The sequence below is a fragment of the Vidua chalybeata genome, chromosome 2 (assembly GCF_026979565.1).
Source record: "Vidua chalybeata isolate OUT-0048 chromosome 2, bVidCha1 merged haplotype, whole genome shotgun sequence".
Taxonomy (NCBI): domain Eukaryota; kingdom Metazoa; phylum Chordata; class Aves; order Passeriformes; family Viduidae; genus Vidua; species Vidua chalybeata.
The window spans coordinates 60884790-60903404 of record NC_071531.1 but is presented as its reverse complement, the minus strand read 5'-3'; the positions used below and the strand labels follow the sequence as shown (position 1 = coordinate 60903404).

The following is an 18615-nucleotide window of genomic DNA, read 5'->3' as shown; positions in this document are numbered from 1 at the left end:
CTCTTAGGATCAGGCAAGAATATCCTATATAATGGCTTTTCTGCAACATCCTGAGTTGACAGAAGCTCATCTGGTTGGTACTACATGTGATTTGCTGTGTTGTTGTAGCCTGTGTTTAATGTGTTGGTATTAATTCATGATAACTTTTCATTACATAAAATGACTGCTGTTATGGAGAACTATTTATAGATCACTTCAAGTATTGAAAGTGTGAAAACATTAAATAATCTTTGCAGTCTGTGTGCAATAAGTAAATTTCCAACTCCATCTTAATGAAGGAACTGAATCAAAGAAGTGAGGTGAGCCTTTGGCAAAGGCTGTTCTGTCCTAAATGATTAAACAAGCCAATATTAGAATTCTAGAGACCTTGGCTTCTAATTAGGGAGAAAAGGTGATTTTTGCCATAGAGTTCAAATATGTCATCGCTTGCCCCACCCCAGGCTGGAAAGCAAATTAAACTTTTGAGAGTGAGGAAGACAGTCACACTACAGACTATTCCAATAGGGGGTCCTAGGTTACTATGAAATTATATGAGAATTTAGTAATTTGATGCCTTATTAAAAATGTGTTTGTGGAGACCGTGTAGTGTTTCTTTTTCTAGACTTTGGCCATTCAAATAATGATTTGACATTTCAGGTTTGGTTCTTATAAGTTCTCCTTATAATTTGTTGACTAGATGACTTGGAAATAATAAGACATATTGGTTAAGTCCAGAGACCCAAACTCAGGGAATTTGGGAGTCACCAGCTCCTCAGACTGCCCTGCAACAGTTTTGGCCCAGGTACCCCTCACTGGGGTGTCCCTATTCCTTGCTCTAGGAAGTCAGGACTGCACTGAGCTCTGGTCTCAGGGGCTTTTGAGGAGCAGTGAGCAAAGCTGCTGGGTACAGACTAGCACTAGGTATTGAAAAGATGTGTGTGGCCTGTAATACTCGAGGTTGGTTTTAACAGCACTGACAAATTGCCCTGACTGGCTGAGTGTGGGTGAACATCTCCTTTTCTAATGAAAAAAACAGTTTTTACTGAGCTACTACTACAGATAACTTTCCAAAGCCTTGTAGAGAGGGAATAAATCACTATCTTCCTTGTAGATGCCAGTGCCAGCATAATAAGCCCTTAATAAAACTACCCAAAGTCCAGTGCAGCTTTAGTGCCCCCAAGTTAGAGTTTCCACTGTAGACTGCCTGGTTTCTTTGTTTGTCACTTACAACTACTCTTGCTGTTGTCTTAGTTTTTCATACTAAAGAATCTCCAAATGCTTGATTAAATTGAGTTGTATAATAAATGTTGGTCAAAGAACATGCTGAAAGGCAACCTGACTGAAATTAGTATTTTGTCAAGCCCTGTTTGGGCTGATATCCAAGCTGTCTGCGGTTCTAGCTGTGATCACAATGCCCTCATGTCCTAGAAAGAAGAGAAGGCTACTCACTGACATGGCTCCAAATCAGTAGCAGCTGAATTTCTTCACTTTCCTAGAAGCACAGGAAAACACAAGTGGAGAGAGTGAGCAGGCTAAACTGCTCAAAAAGTCTCTTTTGCCTTTTCAACGCTCCTTCACAAGAACCATCAGAATAGCTTAGAGTGACAGTCTTTAGGTCACTGAATACATATGGGTGTTTTTCAGAGAAGTTTGCAAAGTGAAAATAGTATTTTTAAAGTGAATTTTAATTTAATTTCAAAGGAGATTTGAAACACCTCCTGTTGTTTTTACTGAAAAATATACCTGCATTGATGATACAAAGAAAGCCAGCCCAATAAGCAGTCCACCAAACAATCCTTTTTTGACCCCCTAAAGCAGAGAAGTAGGAATTTTGTGGACGGACATTAATTCTCTGTAAGTATTTGATATTCTCTTTATATTGGTACAGCAGCAGGATACTCAACAGCATTATTTCTCAACAGATCCCATTATTTCTCAGGACCTTCTCCACTTCTTGTGGTGTTCCTCACAGAAGCATCTCTGACTTGCCTCTAGAACTAATTGCACTAATACCTTGAGAATTTTGATGAAAAAAAAATGAACTGTGTAGCCCTACACCAGTACAGGAGAAAACATCATCCTTGCCACTTGTATAACTGTGAACAAAGTCATCAGATTAATCCTGCTGTGGTACTTCAAGCTGTAGCTTTACTTTCAAAAGATTGTTTTCAATCTGTAGACAGTTAGAAGTAATACTGAATTTCTGAAGAGTGCTTGCTTAAAAGGTTCTTATTGTTGGTGTCCTCTAACGTGGGAGAATGTTGTACCTGCAGAACACTTTAGGAAATGTAGAGCACCTCTGACAAACCTAATGCTCTTTACACTGCCTGATGTTGAGTTTCAGTTGTATTTTGGAAATGTTAGACATATTTCCTTTTCAGCAGGGACTTTGTTAATAAATTTTGAACTTAACAAATGACAGTACAGAGAATAGAATTATTTCAGCATGCAGAAGGAAATAAAGTGGTGTAAACTGCATTTCAAATTATTTCAATTTATATTACTCAAATATATTTAGGATTTGTTTTTGTTTTCCAGAAACTGGCCTATACAAAGGAAGCAATGGGCAGGTGAGTATCTGTCTTCTCCTTGTATTTTATTTTCTCTGGAGATAACCAGATGGCTCAGCCGTGACATTTTGTAACCTTTTCTCTCTTTTTCTTCTCAGTTCCTGTGCTGATTGGTCATGTGGGTAAGTAATTTTCCCTTTCTAAAGGCTAGTAGTAGATAGTTTCTCTGGTTCTTGCTGCTGCTGACAGTGATTGGTGCACTGGAGATGAATAAAATTCACTTTTGTGCAAAAGGACATAAAGAAAAGTGTGGTGGAGAAATCTGGTGGTTCTTGCATGTGAGCCTCTGTCCTGGTATGGTTGGCATGCTCAAAATAGCTCAGCCAATCTGAGGCTTGTACTTCTGCTTAAGTGTGTCATCACCTTGTTGGCTGCCAGGCACAGACACAGGCTATTTACCTAAAGAGGTTTAGTGGGGGAAATCTATTCTGGGAAAGAGGTGTGTCCATAGTCACTTGTATTAGTGTTCTGGTTGTCTTGAAATTCTTTCCCAAAGGCTTTCAGGTAGTCCTGGTCATCATTACAAATAGAAAAAGAAAATGGAATATTTTAAAATGCTATTTTGAAAGACTTTCAAGAGATGTGTTCCATTAACATTTACAAGGGAACTGGCTGTTTGGGCTCCTCACACTTTTAACAAGGCAATAAAACTGAAAACTAATTTGTGGCATCTTTGTAGCAAAGCAAACCTGAACCTAACCTGTTATTTTCATGTCTTTTATTGAACTGAAAAGAAGTTCAAATTATTATTGCTCCATTGCTACTCAGAACTTAATCTAAGCTGTTATTTGTAGAGTAATTCAAACCCAAACATTCTGGTGCTGAGCTCCTCTGAAAAACTGGCAGATTAAATTCTCTGCTTTACAGGCCACATAAAGCTATGCTAAATATGAGTAGTTAAAATACCAGGAAGAGTAATTATTTAACAGACTTCTTAGAAAAGCCCCCAACTTCTCAAATTAGGTATCCTCATAGTGATTTCATAACCACAGCATATGTTAAAATTAATAATGTGAGATGATAATGGCTAAAGTGATTTCTAAAAGGTTGGTTTCTCTCTGTCCTGTAGAGTGCTCCTTTGACAAGAGCACTCCCTGAAGCCTCCAGGTCAACTGGATAGTGTCCATCTGTTCTGAAAAAGCTTGAGTTTGAAAACCTGCTGCATCCTTCTGTGTGATCACTCAGGAAATCTAGTAAATGTAGAGATACATGAGAGGAATTGGAGTCAATGCATTTAGAGTCTAAGCATGTACTCTTACTTACTCTTAGTCTACTCTTACCATGTACTGGGCTAAACAAAGGAACAGTGCAAAAAGATCAGCTTTTGATTGAAAGGTGGATCAGAGTGATAAAATGTTGTACTTGTCCAAAAGCCATCTTATGAAGTATTTCATGGCAACATTAAAGGGGTTCCAGTAGACAACTGGCAAACTTTGCCAAACTCAGTTCACTGTGGGGCTGTGCTGCATCTGTCTCAAAAATGCACTGTTATTATTTCAGTATGTATTGCTTCAGACTGTTTATAGCTTTAGGTTGGGATCTTTGTTATTGCTGGTTTATATTTTGGGTTTACTGTATCTTTTCCTCTATGATTTGTTGCTTGTCTTGTGTTTGGAAATTGTAGTGTTTTATAGCATAAAGAGGGTGATAGAGGACTGAAGTAGTGACAGAAACAGGTAGACTTGCCCTGGGTAATGGAACATCAGGAGAAATTAGTAGAAATTATTTTTCCATTATAAAATCCAAACTTACTTTAAGACCATTCCAGACATCTTAGAGTATTCATGGTTTAAGATGTGAAGTTTGTAAGCCAGAGTCCTATAAAAAACAAAGCCATGATTTTCTGTCATGGGTAGAAGATGTCTCATCTAACTCCAGACATCTTCTCCCAAGAGGAGTAAGTCAGCCATCTCAATACTGCCAACAGCCAATGTTAGTCCCTGAAAAATAACCGGACCTCCCAGTAAAAATCAGAATAAATGTTCTTCTAAAAATATTCTGTAAGAAATTATCATAAGTACCCAACCCAGGACCACCATCAGCCTCTAAGGCACAGGATGGTAAATCCAGTGTCAAGTCCCTCCTGCAGAAAGGAAAAGTGAGTGCAGTCCTACCCTCTCCTGGGCATTGCTGTTCTCACTTGCTGACCCACATGTGCAGAGAGAGGCTGGCCCAGTGCAGGGCAATGCCAGGATCTGAGCACAGCTGACTTGTCACCCAGCTGTGCCACCTGTGTCAGAAGGGACAACTGTTCTGGTCTTGTCTCGAGGGAAGGCAGGACTGTCCTCAGTATCTAGATGAAACATTCAGGTGAGATTCCCACACTGCCAGGGAAGAGCAGGTTTCTCCAGATGGTGCTTTGGAGTAAGAGTCTAGCTGAAGTTTCTGATTTGTCCTGTGGTGAGATCCAGTGTCTCTGATGACTGTGCAGAAGCAGCCATTTCACTTTGGAGGCCTGGCATGGGTCATATTTCTCTGTCTGTTTTCCCACTGATAAGAACAAGAGAAATTTTGCCATAGGTTCTAGAGCATAGCCTCCACACAAGAAACTATTCCATAAGCTGCGACCAATCCCTTTTTTTTTTTTTTTTTTTTTGAGACATATTTTTTCTTTGAAACAATTTCTTAATTTTTGGTTGATCTGGAATGGAAGACAAGCCCTTGATATCTGTTAGTCTTTTTAACTTACTACCTCTCTAAAGCAAATCAAATCTGTGCTGAAGGCTGTAAATAGCTGTAGAATTGAAGCTGTGACTTGAGTAGTTGGATACAACTCATATAATCCTACATAGATGACAATGTGGTGTCTCTCTCTAGCTGGAAAATCTGATTTCAGCTAGTCAAATGCTGGGCTAGTTTTAATGTAGCCTACAGAAAGGTGCCTTGTGCTCTTGTGGTTTAGTTCCTGGAATAACTCCCAATCTGGCATTACTGACAGTGGCCTAAGAGCAGGATGGAAGTTTGTCCCCGTAAGGTTTAGAGCATGCATTCACATAGGTTGAATGCTCAGCTACCCTCGCCTTTTCAGGAACTGAGTGATTAAGCTAAGTATCACCAAGGAGAAAGCGTCAAAAGGAAAAGCAATATATGGGACACAATCCACATGTGTACGGAGCAGTGCAGTGGGCATTGTAGAGTTTTTGCCCCAGTTGGAAGTGTCAGAACACTACATCAGCTAAAGACTTTTACTGATTGCTTTATTCAGTAGGCCACTGGCACTTCACACAATGAAGTTGTGTCTCTTAATATTGGAGTCTGTCTCTTGACAATAGGACAGTTCTTTTGTCTAATTCCTGGGGGATCAAAAGCCAGAGCTTGAGAATCAGCTGCAAGCAAAGAAGTAGCACAAAATTGTTGCAGTGGAAAACAAGAGCTTTTATGTCATAGCCTTGCTTGAATGCTGTATGCACAACAGCATACTGAGGAAAAGATAAAGAGGATAGGATAGTTGAAAAGGAGGAATATAACATACTACTTTTCCACTTCTTCAGGAGCATTTTTTAATGTAAAATGAAATATGTAGAGGCACGTGTCCTTTCTGATGGTACTTGCTGATTCTAACCTCAATGAAATTAGTGGCAGTAAATCTTGTCCAGACCTCCTGTGTTCTGTCCATGTTCTCTGCCTTGCCAAATCTGAAATACATATTTAATCAGCGGTGGTAGCAATGGATGATGATGTATCAATTTGGCTTTTGTACTATTTATCTAAATGTGCTTCATGAAAGAGTAAGAGTTTGTCTTCTGTGCTGGGATAATTTCATCAGTTCAGCAGTTCTGCCTGCAGTGACATAGAAAGGTACCTGAGTTTCTTTACTGTGCATGAGTTTCTTTGCATGTGCACTTGGCCGTGATATTCCTCATTTCTGACATTTTTTATCATCTACACAGCTTTACCACATGTGAAGAGTTCCACACTGTTCCTTTTCAGTTGCATATTTTCTTTTGTGCTCCCTACTGTCTGGCAGCAAATATGAAAGGTTTGTCCTGTTTTAATTAGAACCAAGAGAGATTAAAATTCAAGAACTACCTAAATGAAAATTAAGATAAACACATGTAAAATTTAAAAGGAAGAGAATCTGATTACAAGGCTTTGTCTTGCATTCTGAAATTGCATAAGAATACTTCTTAAATTGCATGCTAGTTAGTTCAAGACTGTGTGATTGAAATATTCGAAAATGAGAAAAATCAGAAAATAAATTTTTCTCTCCTTTGTGCAATATGAGAATTGAAGTAATATTGTTCAAGAAAAAGAAATGCTTGACATAGCCAGTGTCCTGGTTTTGGACAAATTAGGGGAAAACACCTCCAAAGGAGCCCCCTATAGGAAACCAAACCCTCCGCAACCTCCCCCCACCACCGGGTTCAGGAGGAATTCCTTCAGAGGGGAAAGTGGAAAAAACTTGTTTATTAAGGCACAACAAAAAACACTCCCCAGCACAAGAGAAATAGCCCAAGATGACCACAGATGTTTTCACCAGTCCAAGAGGGTTGAGCTGTATCTCTCTTCGCCGCAGAGGGTACGCAGCTTCTTTCGCAGACCCCGGGGGAGCTCCTGCCCGGAGTAGGTCCCATGTCTTCGGCGGGGGGGGGGGGGGGGGAAGGGAACAACGGAAACAGGGAAAAAGGAAAAAAAAAATGGCTAAAAAGCAAGCCAGCGAAAAGCAGAGAAAAAAGAGAGGAAAGCAGAGCCAGCAAAGCAGGCAGCCAGCAGCAAGCAAAAGCAGCAAGCAAGCTAAGCGGCAAGCCAGCAGCCAGCCGGAGGGGGGGGGGGAAGGAAGACAAAACAAACTGAGGACAGGGAACAAAAACCACGATTGGGATAATGAGCATGAAAATATCCTGTCCCCACGACACCAGTTAGACTTTAGAACATTCAAATTGACCAACTATCTTATAAATAATGGATAAACTGGTGGATGTCCAGAAGGTGTATTGCAAATATGAAGATGTTATTTTCTTCAACCACAGACTTGGGTTTGTCTTAAACCTTGAAGAGAAATGTAGAGAAAAATCTAACTAATACCTTCATAGAACTTCATGGGGAGCTGTGAAATGGTATCAGTGATGGCCCATTTGACAGGTCCAGTGTTGTTTCTCCTTAATTACACAGTATGGCTGCACATAAAGAACCAGTTTAGGCCTATGAGTCAGTGGAACTCTGTTTATGCTTTGGTGGACTGGAACTTGTCACGTCTTCTCCTGATATGACTGATGTCACACAGAAGTTGTACCATGGGCCTTGACAAGAAGGGGAATGTAGGCTGTATTTGTGAGCTGTGATTGCTGTAGTAATATGTATAGGCTGTCCATAAGCACTGTTTGCTTCAGATCATCTTCCTAGGCCCTTGTCTTGTCTTACACCTGCCTGGATCCTGGTGTCTAACAGAGCTGTGTGATCTGAAACCGCTTATTTCTACCGAGGAAATACAAGTGCAGTGCTGTTCGTTCTGGTGCATAGACATCTGCTTGTCTGTACTCCTTCCTGCTCTCCATACATATGTGTATGTTTTTATATTTTGCTTACTGCTCAGCCAAGATGATCCAGGGAATCACTCATGCAGGTAGGACAATGGAAATTACATTTCATATGTCTATGTCAAATTCACAATAAACTCTTGTTGGAATACAGTCCCTCTACCTGAAGTGGCTTGCTTGTGTAGGTAGAATTAAAAATCAAGTGTGGGCCCTGGATTAATCCTGGGGCAAAACCATACAAAATCTTGTGTATTTTAAGTGGTGCAAATGAGAGCAAATTTGAATCTGTTTTTACCTTGAAAAGTGATGTGTTCAGACAATTCATATGCATTACCATGTGCATTTTTAATTACCTCCTTATAGGTGCCCAGTAAAATTGATGCATTTTTAGGTGATCAATAAAGTAGGCATTTGAAAAATGTTAAGGGGAAGTAGAAGGCAAAAAGAAAGCAGATCTCATTATTCTAGTAAAGTAATGAAAAATCAATGTTGTGCATAAAGTGAGCTTGGTTACAGCATAGTGTCCTTAAAACTATATTTTCATCCTCTTAGAAAAAAGTGGTAGTTGATCGTTTGACCAAATTTGGTGTTTGACTGGTTTGGTTAGATTTATTAGGTGATGTTCAAGTGCTTGGTTTTTAATTTTCAGCCAGCTGTGCACTGGAATTCTGTCAGAAAATTTGGTAGCTCCTGAGGGCTTGTATTTAAAAGCCCCTCAGCACCGGTAAGAATATATTACCTAGCCTTGACAAAGAGTGTGGTCTGTTATTTCTTAAGGATCTGGGTTTGTTACACAACCTTAATTCTCACCGTGACACTGGCCTTACTCTCACCTCACCTTTCAGAGCTATCATGGCTGCCCCAAGGCCTGGCTTGGGCTGTGGTTGTAACCATGTGGCTAAACCAGTGCCTAAGGTGATGCTTGTGACAGAAGTACCCTGTTGGGGAGCTGCCATTTGTTGGGGTCAGTGACAGAGAAAGTCCTCTTGGACTTTTGAAACTTGGAGAACTTCACTTTAATGTGTCTATGACCAGTAATCTGATCTTGAAGTAGTAATTGAGAAATATATTAGGCCTTTCCATTTGTAAACAGCTCCTCTTTTGAAAGTGTGATTTATGCCACAGCATTTTGTTTGGGGCTCCTTGTCTACTTTGAGGATTTTTCCTTTAAATCTTAAGCAACTTAATTCAGGGGGCTCCTCTCTGGGTGCGTCTGGGGCTGCCGTAAGGCTGTTCCAGACAGCTTTGACGGGCAGGGTTGAGCCCTACACTGGTGGCAGCAGAAGATCACGGAAAGCCTGTGTGAAAAAGGGCAAAAACATGGTACAGAGAGAGGAAGAGGGAGCAAAACGAATGAGAAACAGTGGTGTGGGGAATGCCAAGGCCAAAGGCACCACACCATAGGCAAATCATGTATTCCCTGCAGCTGAGGGAGGACTCAGACTGGAGCAAGCAGGACTTTCCTGAAGGAGCTGCTGCCCCTGTAGAGCGTGCGCTGGGTAGAGGAGTCCAGAGTGAAGCTGAGCCTGGGATAGGGTGAAGAAGTGGTGTTTTAATGTTAGTCTGCTCCTCACTACCCAAATGTACTCAAATATGCAATAAATTCGTTTTCCCTAAGTTGAGTCTGATTTTCCCATGGAGGTAATTGGTGAGTGATCTTCCTCGCTTTATTTCAACCAAGAAGCTTTTCATCATATTTTCTCCCTTGTCTTACGGAGATGGAGGGACTAAGAGAGTGGCTGGGTGGGTGTTTGGCCCTTGGCCAAGGCTAACCCACCCCAGAATTGGGTGTTCAGTTGGTCAAATAGTAATTTTGGTCCTTTTGAGATGCCCTTAGTTGCAGCACAAGTGTGCAGAAGGCTGGCAGGGACAATGTGGGATGCATGGGTGACCTGTGCCTTGTGGGGCAGTAGCTGGAGGTCAGGAGTGCCTGGAGGCCCCTCAAAGGATGCTGGGCACCAATCTATGGCCACCTGGATCAAGACCCATGAGTCTCAGGTTGGGATCAGGGCTTCCCACAGCAAATCATGTATCTTGTTGCCCTCTTGGTGGACTCAGCTAATGGCTAGATATAGGTTTGAAAGACCAGAACATTAAAAATCCTGTAGCAGAGTTTTTACTATTCATCACTTTGCTTTGTTGAGTTTCTATTCTGACCCTAGTTACACTGAATAGTTTGTAAGGAATAAAATAACAAACTGGTTCACCTCTACTGAAAAGTAGAGTCATTCCTGCTTCTGAACATTAAACATGATGCACTAAAATGCTCTGATGCTGTTATTTGGTGACACTCTGTTATAGATGTAATATACTTCCTATTGAAACTGGTAAAAGAGGCGTCTTGAAGCTAGGTGAACTTTATTGGAAAATGTTTCATCAGACCAATTAATAATTAAGAAATAATTTTTATTGCAGTTCTAAGATGACAAATGAGTAAATAAACTAAATCCCTCCAAAACATAACCAGCATTCCCAAGAAAAATATCCTTAAGAGAGGCTATCTTGTCTAAATTACACTTTTTAGTAAAATGATTTACTGAATTTGTCAAAGAATTGGCAAACTCAAAAGCAGTCTTGCACTGTGCTGGCTGAAAACAGGTACCAGTGTCCATGAGATGGAAAAAGGCAGAACTACACTTCAAAGCTTGCATGGAGTTCATTGATTTTATTTGTACAAGAAAATACATGAAGATACTGTTTAAACTCTCGAATAAGTATTTTCTGATTTGTTCATGTGGAAGTTTTTATTCTTTGTTAATATTTTAGAATTTTTGTGGAGATCTCACCCTGTCTGTTTAACATTCCCTGAACTATGTTTTGGTATAGTTAATTATTTTGTGGAGGATTTACTGTGCCTTCTGGGAAAAGATGGGTGAAAACATTCTTGGCTTAAATAGAAAGTTCATCAGGTTTGCCCTCAGGTTTGTTTATTGGCACATAGGCCTTATGTGTCTGTGAGGGGCAGAGAGAGAAAGTGTTTCAGACATTAACTCAGTGAATCTGTGGTCTCTGGTCATATGCTGGTGCTCTGGTATCTATAGAATGGAAATGTGAGTCTCGTTGTCTGCCTGGTGGTGGAAACCTTTTTTGGAGTAATACAAAGACTGACTATACAGCCTGAAGGAGGCAAGATATCAACTTTGAGTGGAGTTTTGTTTGAGGATAGGCTAGATTGCAAGACCAGTTGTAGAATATGTGAATCTATATAAAACAAACTTGGCAAGGCCAGGAGCCATGGCTGATGTTGTATATTTTAGAGTGAAGACTTGCTGCAGTGTGTGTTTCATGGCACAAGTATGATCACCAATAAAAAAGGAGATCCTTTAGAAGTGAGAAAAACATCTCAATATAATGAACTTCAGTAATGTTCAGTTTCTCCCCAGCAGTTAAACTTCTAGTCTTACCACTTGTGCTGTATATGTTAACAATATGACAAACTCAAAAAATATTTTTCCCTTCATTCAGGAAAGACTTGTTTCTGTCAGAGCATGTCTCCCACTCTTGGTAACTTGACAGTTGCTCCAGGCTTACAGAATTGGCTCCAAGCAGCTTGGGCTTACTCTAAGAGTTGTGTCAAAGCTGTTAGCTTTTCTTCAGGCTGACAGTCTTCATGTGATTTTTCTTCTGAAATGTTTTTCACATTTGGCCCAGAGTCATTTTATATGTGTGTGTGAATCCCATAACTGGGTTTGGAAATGGATGTGTTTTGAAGATTTCCAAATAAGCATAGTAAAATTAATTATGAAAAGAACCCATCTTCTTGCAGTGCAGTTATGGTGTTTGAATGCACTGGGGAATGTTTTAAAAACTGAGTGGTTTATAGGGTATAAGCAGTTATTTCTGTGTTTTATCTCTTTACATTTGCTTTCTTTACAGAACTGCTAGAAGGCAAAATGTATTTTTGTATGGGACTCCAGGTCATTTGGGGTACAAGAGGGTTAGCAACCCAGAGATGCACATTATGTGTTGTATGATGCAAGTGGCACCAAATCTAAGTTGCAAAATATAACTGAAATACTGCTAATCCTAATTTTTATGAAGTTATGAGGAAAATAGTGCCACAAAAATTTTCTTCTGTACATATACTTCTTGGTGTATTATCAGAATCACAGAAATATTAAAAACTACTACATTTAGCTTACCATATCCAGCTTCAATTTCTGATTTGTTTTTTATCTAGTGGGACTCCTACTCCACCTTCAGATGCTGATGTTACCACACTGAGAGGTCAGTTTTTATCTAACTGCTGTTAAGGCTGATTCTGAATTACCAGAAAATTGAGAAATTCATGTGTTTGGATTTCAGAAAGAGCTCTGAATTTTTACACCTCTCTAATGCCATTTGTTATCTGGCGATCGTGTTATGTGCTGACATTTTGTTATTTCGTGAATCATGAAAATACTACTCAAGAAATTAGTTCTGTGCTGGTTTTATTGCGCCTATGTTCATGTTTCCAAAAATACATCTGCTTAGGCAGAATGTTAGCATTTTATAGTGATTAGTGTATTTGATACTTTTCCTCAGGCTCTTCATGTGTCTCCTGTGCTTTTGCTGTCAAGATAATGGGAATAGGAATCAAATTTGTCTATTTTTTATGCTTGCTGAACTGCTTTGTGGGTATATAGAAAAAAAAAAAAAAAAAAAAAAACAGCAAACAAACCCAAACAAAATAATACTGTTCTCTTTCAAACTCAGATGCAGCTGCTAATGTTCCTCCCCCTCATGAGGTCTCCGTTGAGAGTCCTGCGAGTGATACCATCCATGAGCATGACAATGTAGACACCACTGTGAGTGGGTTTTTTTCATTTGGTTCAACATTCTGTTGCCTTCCCTACATGATATTGTTTATGGTCATTTACATTTTAATAGCAATTAAAGGTGTTCTTAATATGGTGTGTTAACACAAACTAAGATTTCATAGTGATGCCTTTTTCTTGGTCCTAAAATTAAGGGCCAGACACAGTTAAGGGATAAAGGATTTTTACCTCAGTATTTAATAAGGATTCTTATGGTGCGACAATTTGCCAAGGTGGAATACGCTGAAATGCACACTCACGGTAGATCACATATACGATTTTATGGACCTTGCAAATTAGTATGTCTAACAAAGATGTTCCAATGAGATGCTTGAATTAATAATATGGCATCCCCCTATCCCAAAGTGTTCCCCTTCAGATGGGCCTAATCCTGATTTGCAGGATGTGTTCTAGAGGGGGGCCTTGGTTTCTCAAGATAGCATAGGGCTTTCTGGTCTCCAACTGTGAGGCCTTTAGGCTGTTTGGTTTCCTGGCCTGACAGAATACCAGGACTATGCTAAGGTATCAGACTTAAGGAATTATAAGTATGCATGCCAAGGGTACTGAGAGTACCTAAGAGGTATATTAAAAAGAAAGGCAAAAAATCATCATGACATCAATAAAATCAGGGTGTGAATTTCTAAAGTTTTAAGACATTTTCCTGGTCAGATATTTTGGAGAGGCTTTGAAATGCCTCTTCCTCCACAGTGGGAGATAATATATCAGTTGAACTATCAGGTGAGGATTTTACTAGTGTCATAGGACTAGAGAGGGAATGCCTAGTGGCTCTGAAAGCTTCAAGAAGAATGTGGAACATTATTATTCCTCTGGAAGCACAATATTCCCTAGGTTGCTGTAGTAGAGTTCCAAGGGTCTGCAGAGTACAATTATGTAGGACAGCAGAGGTGGCCTGGACAGCCTTGAAGACTCTGATACTCTGCTCTTTTTCCTCTGTTGATGTAGGTGAACTTTTATTTAACATCTTACAAGTCACCTTTTCTGTGATATTTAACCAAAGCTCACAACACAGAGAAGTCTAGACCCCATATTTAAAACATCTCTGTAGAAGTGAGCTGACCACCACATAGGTCCCACGGCAGTATTTGCTTCTAGGAAACAGGTCCTCCAGATGAAATTTGAATTTCACACCCAGATGAAATTTGAATTTCCATTTGCAGTATTCATGGGCCAACATGACTGAAGACAATTTTGTAAACCAGTGTTATCAATCAGCTGACTTTTGTTTTCTTATAAAAATGAAATGCTCAATGGATCACAAAGAAGCTCACAAAGTTTCACATACTGCATATAAGTAGCTAATTTATTGTACTGGGATTAACTGGGCCATATTGTTCAATAACCTAGTGTGGCCCTGAAACAAAGCTGAGCCAAACTGTACTTTCTTCTAGAGCTTTCAGTGCTGACTGGAGCTCTGATGTTGGAATAAATAGAGAATATGAAACAGACAGCTTCTGACTCAAGTGCAGGGTCCCGCCTTACGTTATGTACCAAGAACACTTGTGGTTTGGTCCCAAGAACAGCATTATTCTCTTCAAACAGAGCTGCCCAGATTATTTCTACTGGAGCAGAGAATAGGACCACTCAGTAAGTTGGAAAGGAACCAGAATTAGATTGCTGCTGCTAGAGCATTTTTACTCTGTACAGTTACATCTCACCTCATTGATATTAGCAGCCAAAATGCATTGCTGATTGCAAGGCCAAGAGTGAGCAAAGCTCATCTTCTGCACTTTGTATGCTGACTGTACCAGGTTTTGGGGGGCTGATAAATTATTTAAACTACATAGTGTTGCAAATAGCCAAAGGATAGCACTATATATATGCCTGCTAAATGTGTATCACTCAAATGATAACTAACTTTAAGTAATGTACCAGTCCTTATGGTCTTTGGACAGAGTTATCCAGTGAAAAAGGAATGTGAGGGGCCAGAAAGAGAATTTAACTAAAAATTTTTAGAGGGCTATTAAACAATGTACGAGTTACTCACTGATGGCAGATAAACTTTCTGGAGAAAGGGTTTTTCCATTTCCTGCATGATACATAACTTAGACTGCAGCTCCATTGAAAAGATCTCTCAATTTTTCCTTTTTAATCAGAAAAAAGCAACAAATATGTATGTAAATAGTCAAAGACAAAACCTCTAGGAAAAGACATTTGGCTAAAATTAACAAGCCAGCCTTCTCTTCCCTCCCAGACAAGTATCTATTTTTTTTTTTTTTTTAATTTTTCTGATGTCTTTCAGTATACCACAAGGAATAGTATGCTGTTTTAAAAATACCAGGAAAGCATGCCCAGTCATTCAAATTAGATTAAAACTTGGCATTAAAACTGCTGCCTGTGGCAACCATGATAGCTCCATGCATCTCTGATGCACTGCACAGCCACTGCTCTGGGGCTTTTTGGGCAGCTGTAGACACAGCAGTTGAAGCCCACTGCTTTAGCTCAGCAGAGCTCCCATTCCTAGTGCCCATTGTATATCTGGGAGGATCTCTCACCTCCTGAGGCTGAACAATGCAGGATGTTGTTCCAAATGTAGAACTTGGCAAAGGCAACTTGTCTCTCAGCTAGAATAGTGAGTAGGAGCCTTGTGATAAATGAGTAAATTTTGGGTAAATCAGCCTGCACTGACTGGGCTCAAGTGACATGTTTGAGTAGGCATGGTTGAACTTTAAATTGCTTCGTGAACCGTCCACACATCTGTACATCACTTTGTACCTGAGGTCAATGAGATGGACTTACACTGAAGGTGTCCAAATGGAGAATTATCTTCAATTCAGGAAATGTTCTTGCTTACTAGACTGCCTCATTAGTTGCTGCCTCTGTCCTTGAGGCTTCCCGAGCTCTCCATTACAGTGCAGGGCAAACAGGTGTGCTGATGGCTCCAGCAGTGAACATGCTGTGCTTTGGACTGCAGCACTCATGTGTCAGTAAGTGTTTATCTTCTCTCCCTTCTTCCTTCCCTTCCAGATCAATAATGAGATAAAGAAGCAGGATGAAAAGCTAGTCAGACCTGTAACTGAGCAGATGATTGAGTTCAACATTTTGATTGTTGGTGAACAGTACAGTGAGGAGCTGAAGGACCCATCTGTTGCTGTGTATCAACTGCTGTCTGAACGATTCGTTTCTCAGGTGATTCCCTCCCCTAACTTCATTTTTCCTTTTGCTGGCTCTGCAAAGCAATAACAGCAAAAATCACCTGTGTCAGGGCTGCCGGTTTTTGTGTACCTATGGTTTCCAAGATTTGTTTTTCATTTTGTCTGTAATGGCAGTAATTATATTGCCATCATATTTTGGGAGCTGGATCTGTGTCTTCCTTTTCTCCTTGGAGAGGCATCTAAGTTGTCATATGGCTGCTTATCATGAGGCTTCTTTTTTCTCTAGTTTTGCCTCCTTCTTAGCCCCATTTAGTTGGGGTTGATTCTCTGAATCCTTTTTACTGGGTCTAACCCTGTGCCAGATCCTGGGCCAAATGGGAAAGAGATGTACTCTTCACTGCAGCCAAAAACTATCACCATGACTTTCACAAGTTGCTAGTGTAGGCTAGACATCTCAGTTTTCCTAGTTGTAAGTCCAAGTAGCAATGCCATGGTATGTGTCTATAAAAAAAATGTTGAATGGGACAGAGTCCACCTGGCACATGGATATTCCAATCCTTTGATTGGTTGCCTGGTTTTCTTTGACTTTGAATAAAGAAGCTCTCGGAAAAAAATGTCAGCAGCACTGTGATTGTTTAAGTCTCACCAGAGACAGTTTAAAAATAAGGAGATGGGGGATGGGAACAAGAATTTACAGAATAAAAAATAATCCTCAACTGGCAAGGATCTTTGGAAGCTAAAAAACTTTCTAAACCAGCATGAATTTTCAGTATTCTCTATCTTGGTTTTGACTCCTGTAGCACAGTTGATTATCTTGGCAGTTTCTTTCGATTTCTCTCCTTGGAATGTTTCTATACAGTTCTTGGGAATATTGGATGTTGTTCTTCGTACTTTTTATTTCCCCTTTTATTTCCCCCTTTTCTCTTTTTTGTCACCAAAACTACTCTTCCATAAAGAAAGGAATAATTAACTGTTTTTCACCTATTCTATATAACAACTCAGATACATTTTTGGAAAATGCTAGAAACACTTCCTGATTTCTCACCACGTGAGCAGAAGTGAACGGAATCTGTGTTAATTTGTTTGTTTTTCCATCAAAATAGATTAAAAGTGTATTTGAAGGACTACCTGGATACAAAAACATCCATATCCTGGATTACAGGTAAAAAGATGCTGATGCATATATGGTGATTGAGCATGATCATGTATGATGATGCAATGAGCTGACACGATGCTTGGCAGGATGTCAGGCGTGTGAGTGGGAACTCCTAGGATGTATTAACTGAGTGCTCTCATATTTGGTACCTCTATACATACAACTGAAATAGAAATACAGAACTGAATTTTTTTCCTCCTGACATTTTTCACATGAAATGTTTGCTGTGATTTTAAGACAAGGCATTGTTCAAGATTCTATCCTAAAATTAAAAGATATATTTGTATCTGCTACTTCTAATATGTCCAAGTATTAAGCAAGGAAGGACACAGAAATCCTTTTGGAAAAATGTGGTATATTTAAATTTCTTTTTCAAATTCTTGATGTTAATTTGGGATGGCTCTAAAGGTTAGTGTTTAGGATATGTAAAGGTCTCTCCCTCCTGGATCAAAAAAAAAGAGGTAGGGGATAGTTTGATAAATTATATGGGATGTTTTAACTCTCTGTATTTCTAGAAATATATTTTTAAAGACCTGATTCCCTCAAATCCATTTGTGCTTCAGAGTGAAATTTAAAGTTAATTTGTTAAGTTAATGTATCAAATGTAAAATGTCTGACTTCTGGAGTACAGGGCTCACAAATTGTGATTTTTCTTGAATGGATTGGATATAACTTTTAAAATCTAATGAGTTCTAATTTTCATGAGTTAATATAAATTGTGTTTTAGTTGAGACTGTAAACTGTATTTCTTAGAATTTATTGCCTGGAGTATTTTAACTAGCACACATGTAGGTAAAAAAGCAGCTGTCGTAAAAGAGGTCTTGTTGTTCGAACCCTAGGCTACATCCAGTTTTCAGACTGGAAGGTAGCAAAACCTTCCATCTTGGTATTTGCAGTCTAGAAGGTTTGCAAGCACTTGGTTAATTTGAGAAGACAAATAAAAGGCTGGTATTTCTGGAAGTCTTTTCACTGCTTGTAAAAGCCCATTGCTTGTAAGTTAAACCTTTAGGTAAAATAACTGAGCCTTGATCTTCTTGGTACTGACAGCAATTTACCTGCATTATTTACAATAATCTGAGATGTCTCTGCTCTGCTCATTCCTTGGGATCAATAGAAAATATCTCCATTCACTAAAAGCAGAACAATTTTTTATGTAGCTGAATAAATATGAATAACTATGCAACTTAAAAGGATTTTCCTGTATGCGTTTTCAAATGGTTATGCCCTGTAGAATACCAAAGCAAACTTGTTAAAGTCTTAAGACTTAAAAGAAGTTATAACATTGATTTAATAGGTTTTGCTCTTCTATTTTGTTTTTATAATCAGCCCTTCTGAGGAAGACAGGTAAAGACAATTTTTTATAGATATTTTCATAATACAGATGGGAAAAACATGCTTTGCTGGAGGGCATTGGTTTTTTTGGGATTTGTATTTTTGTGTTCAGAGCAAGATAGTTATCTAACATAAACATTGTGAGAGAGGGTTCTACCAGAAACTGCAAGTAACTGATCTGTTTCAATTAAG

The 18615-nt window shown here is 39.3% G+C and overlaps 1 protein-coding gene across 1 annotated transcript in view; it reads left to right on the top strand.

Annotated features, from left to right (window-relative positions):
- The window catches only part of IMPG2 (interphotoreceptor matrix proteoglycan 2), a 53101-nt gene that overhangs the window by 18954 nt on the left and 15532 nt on the right, over positions 1–18615 (top strand). Inside the window, exons 4-11 of the mRNA XM_053935986.1 lie at positions 2518–2549; positions 2648–2671; positions 8083–8112; positions 12207–12253; positions 12722–12813; positions 15808–15969; positions 17039–17097; positions 18418–18435. Coding sequence (XP_053791961.1) covers positions 2518–2549; positions 2648–2671; positions 8083–8112; positions 12207–12253; positions 12722–12813; positions 15808–15969; positions 17039–17097; positions 18418–18435 — 464 coding nt within the window. The remainder of the gene's footprint in view (positions 1–2517; positions 2550–2647; positions 2672–8082; positions 8113–12206; positions 12254–12721; positions 12814–15807; positions 15970–17038; positions 17098–18417; positions 18436–18615) is intronic.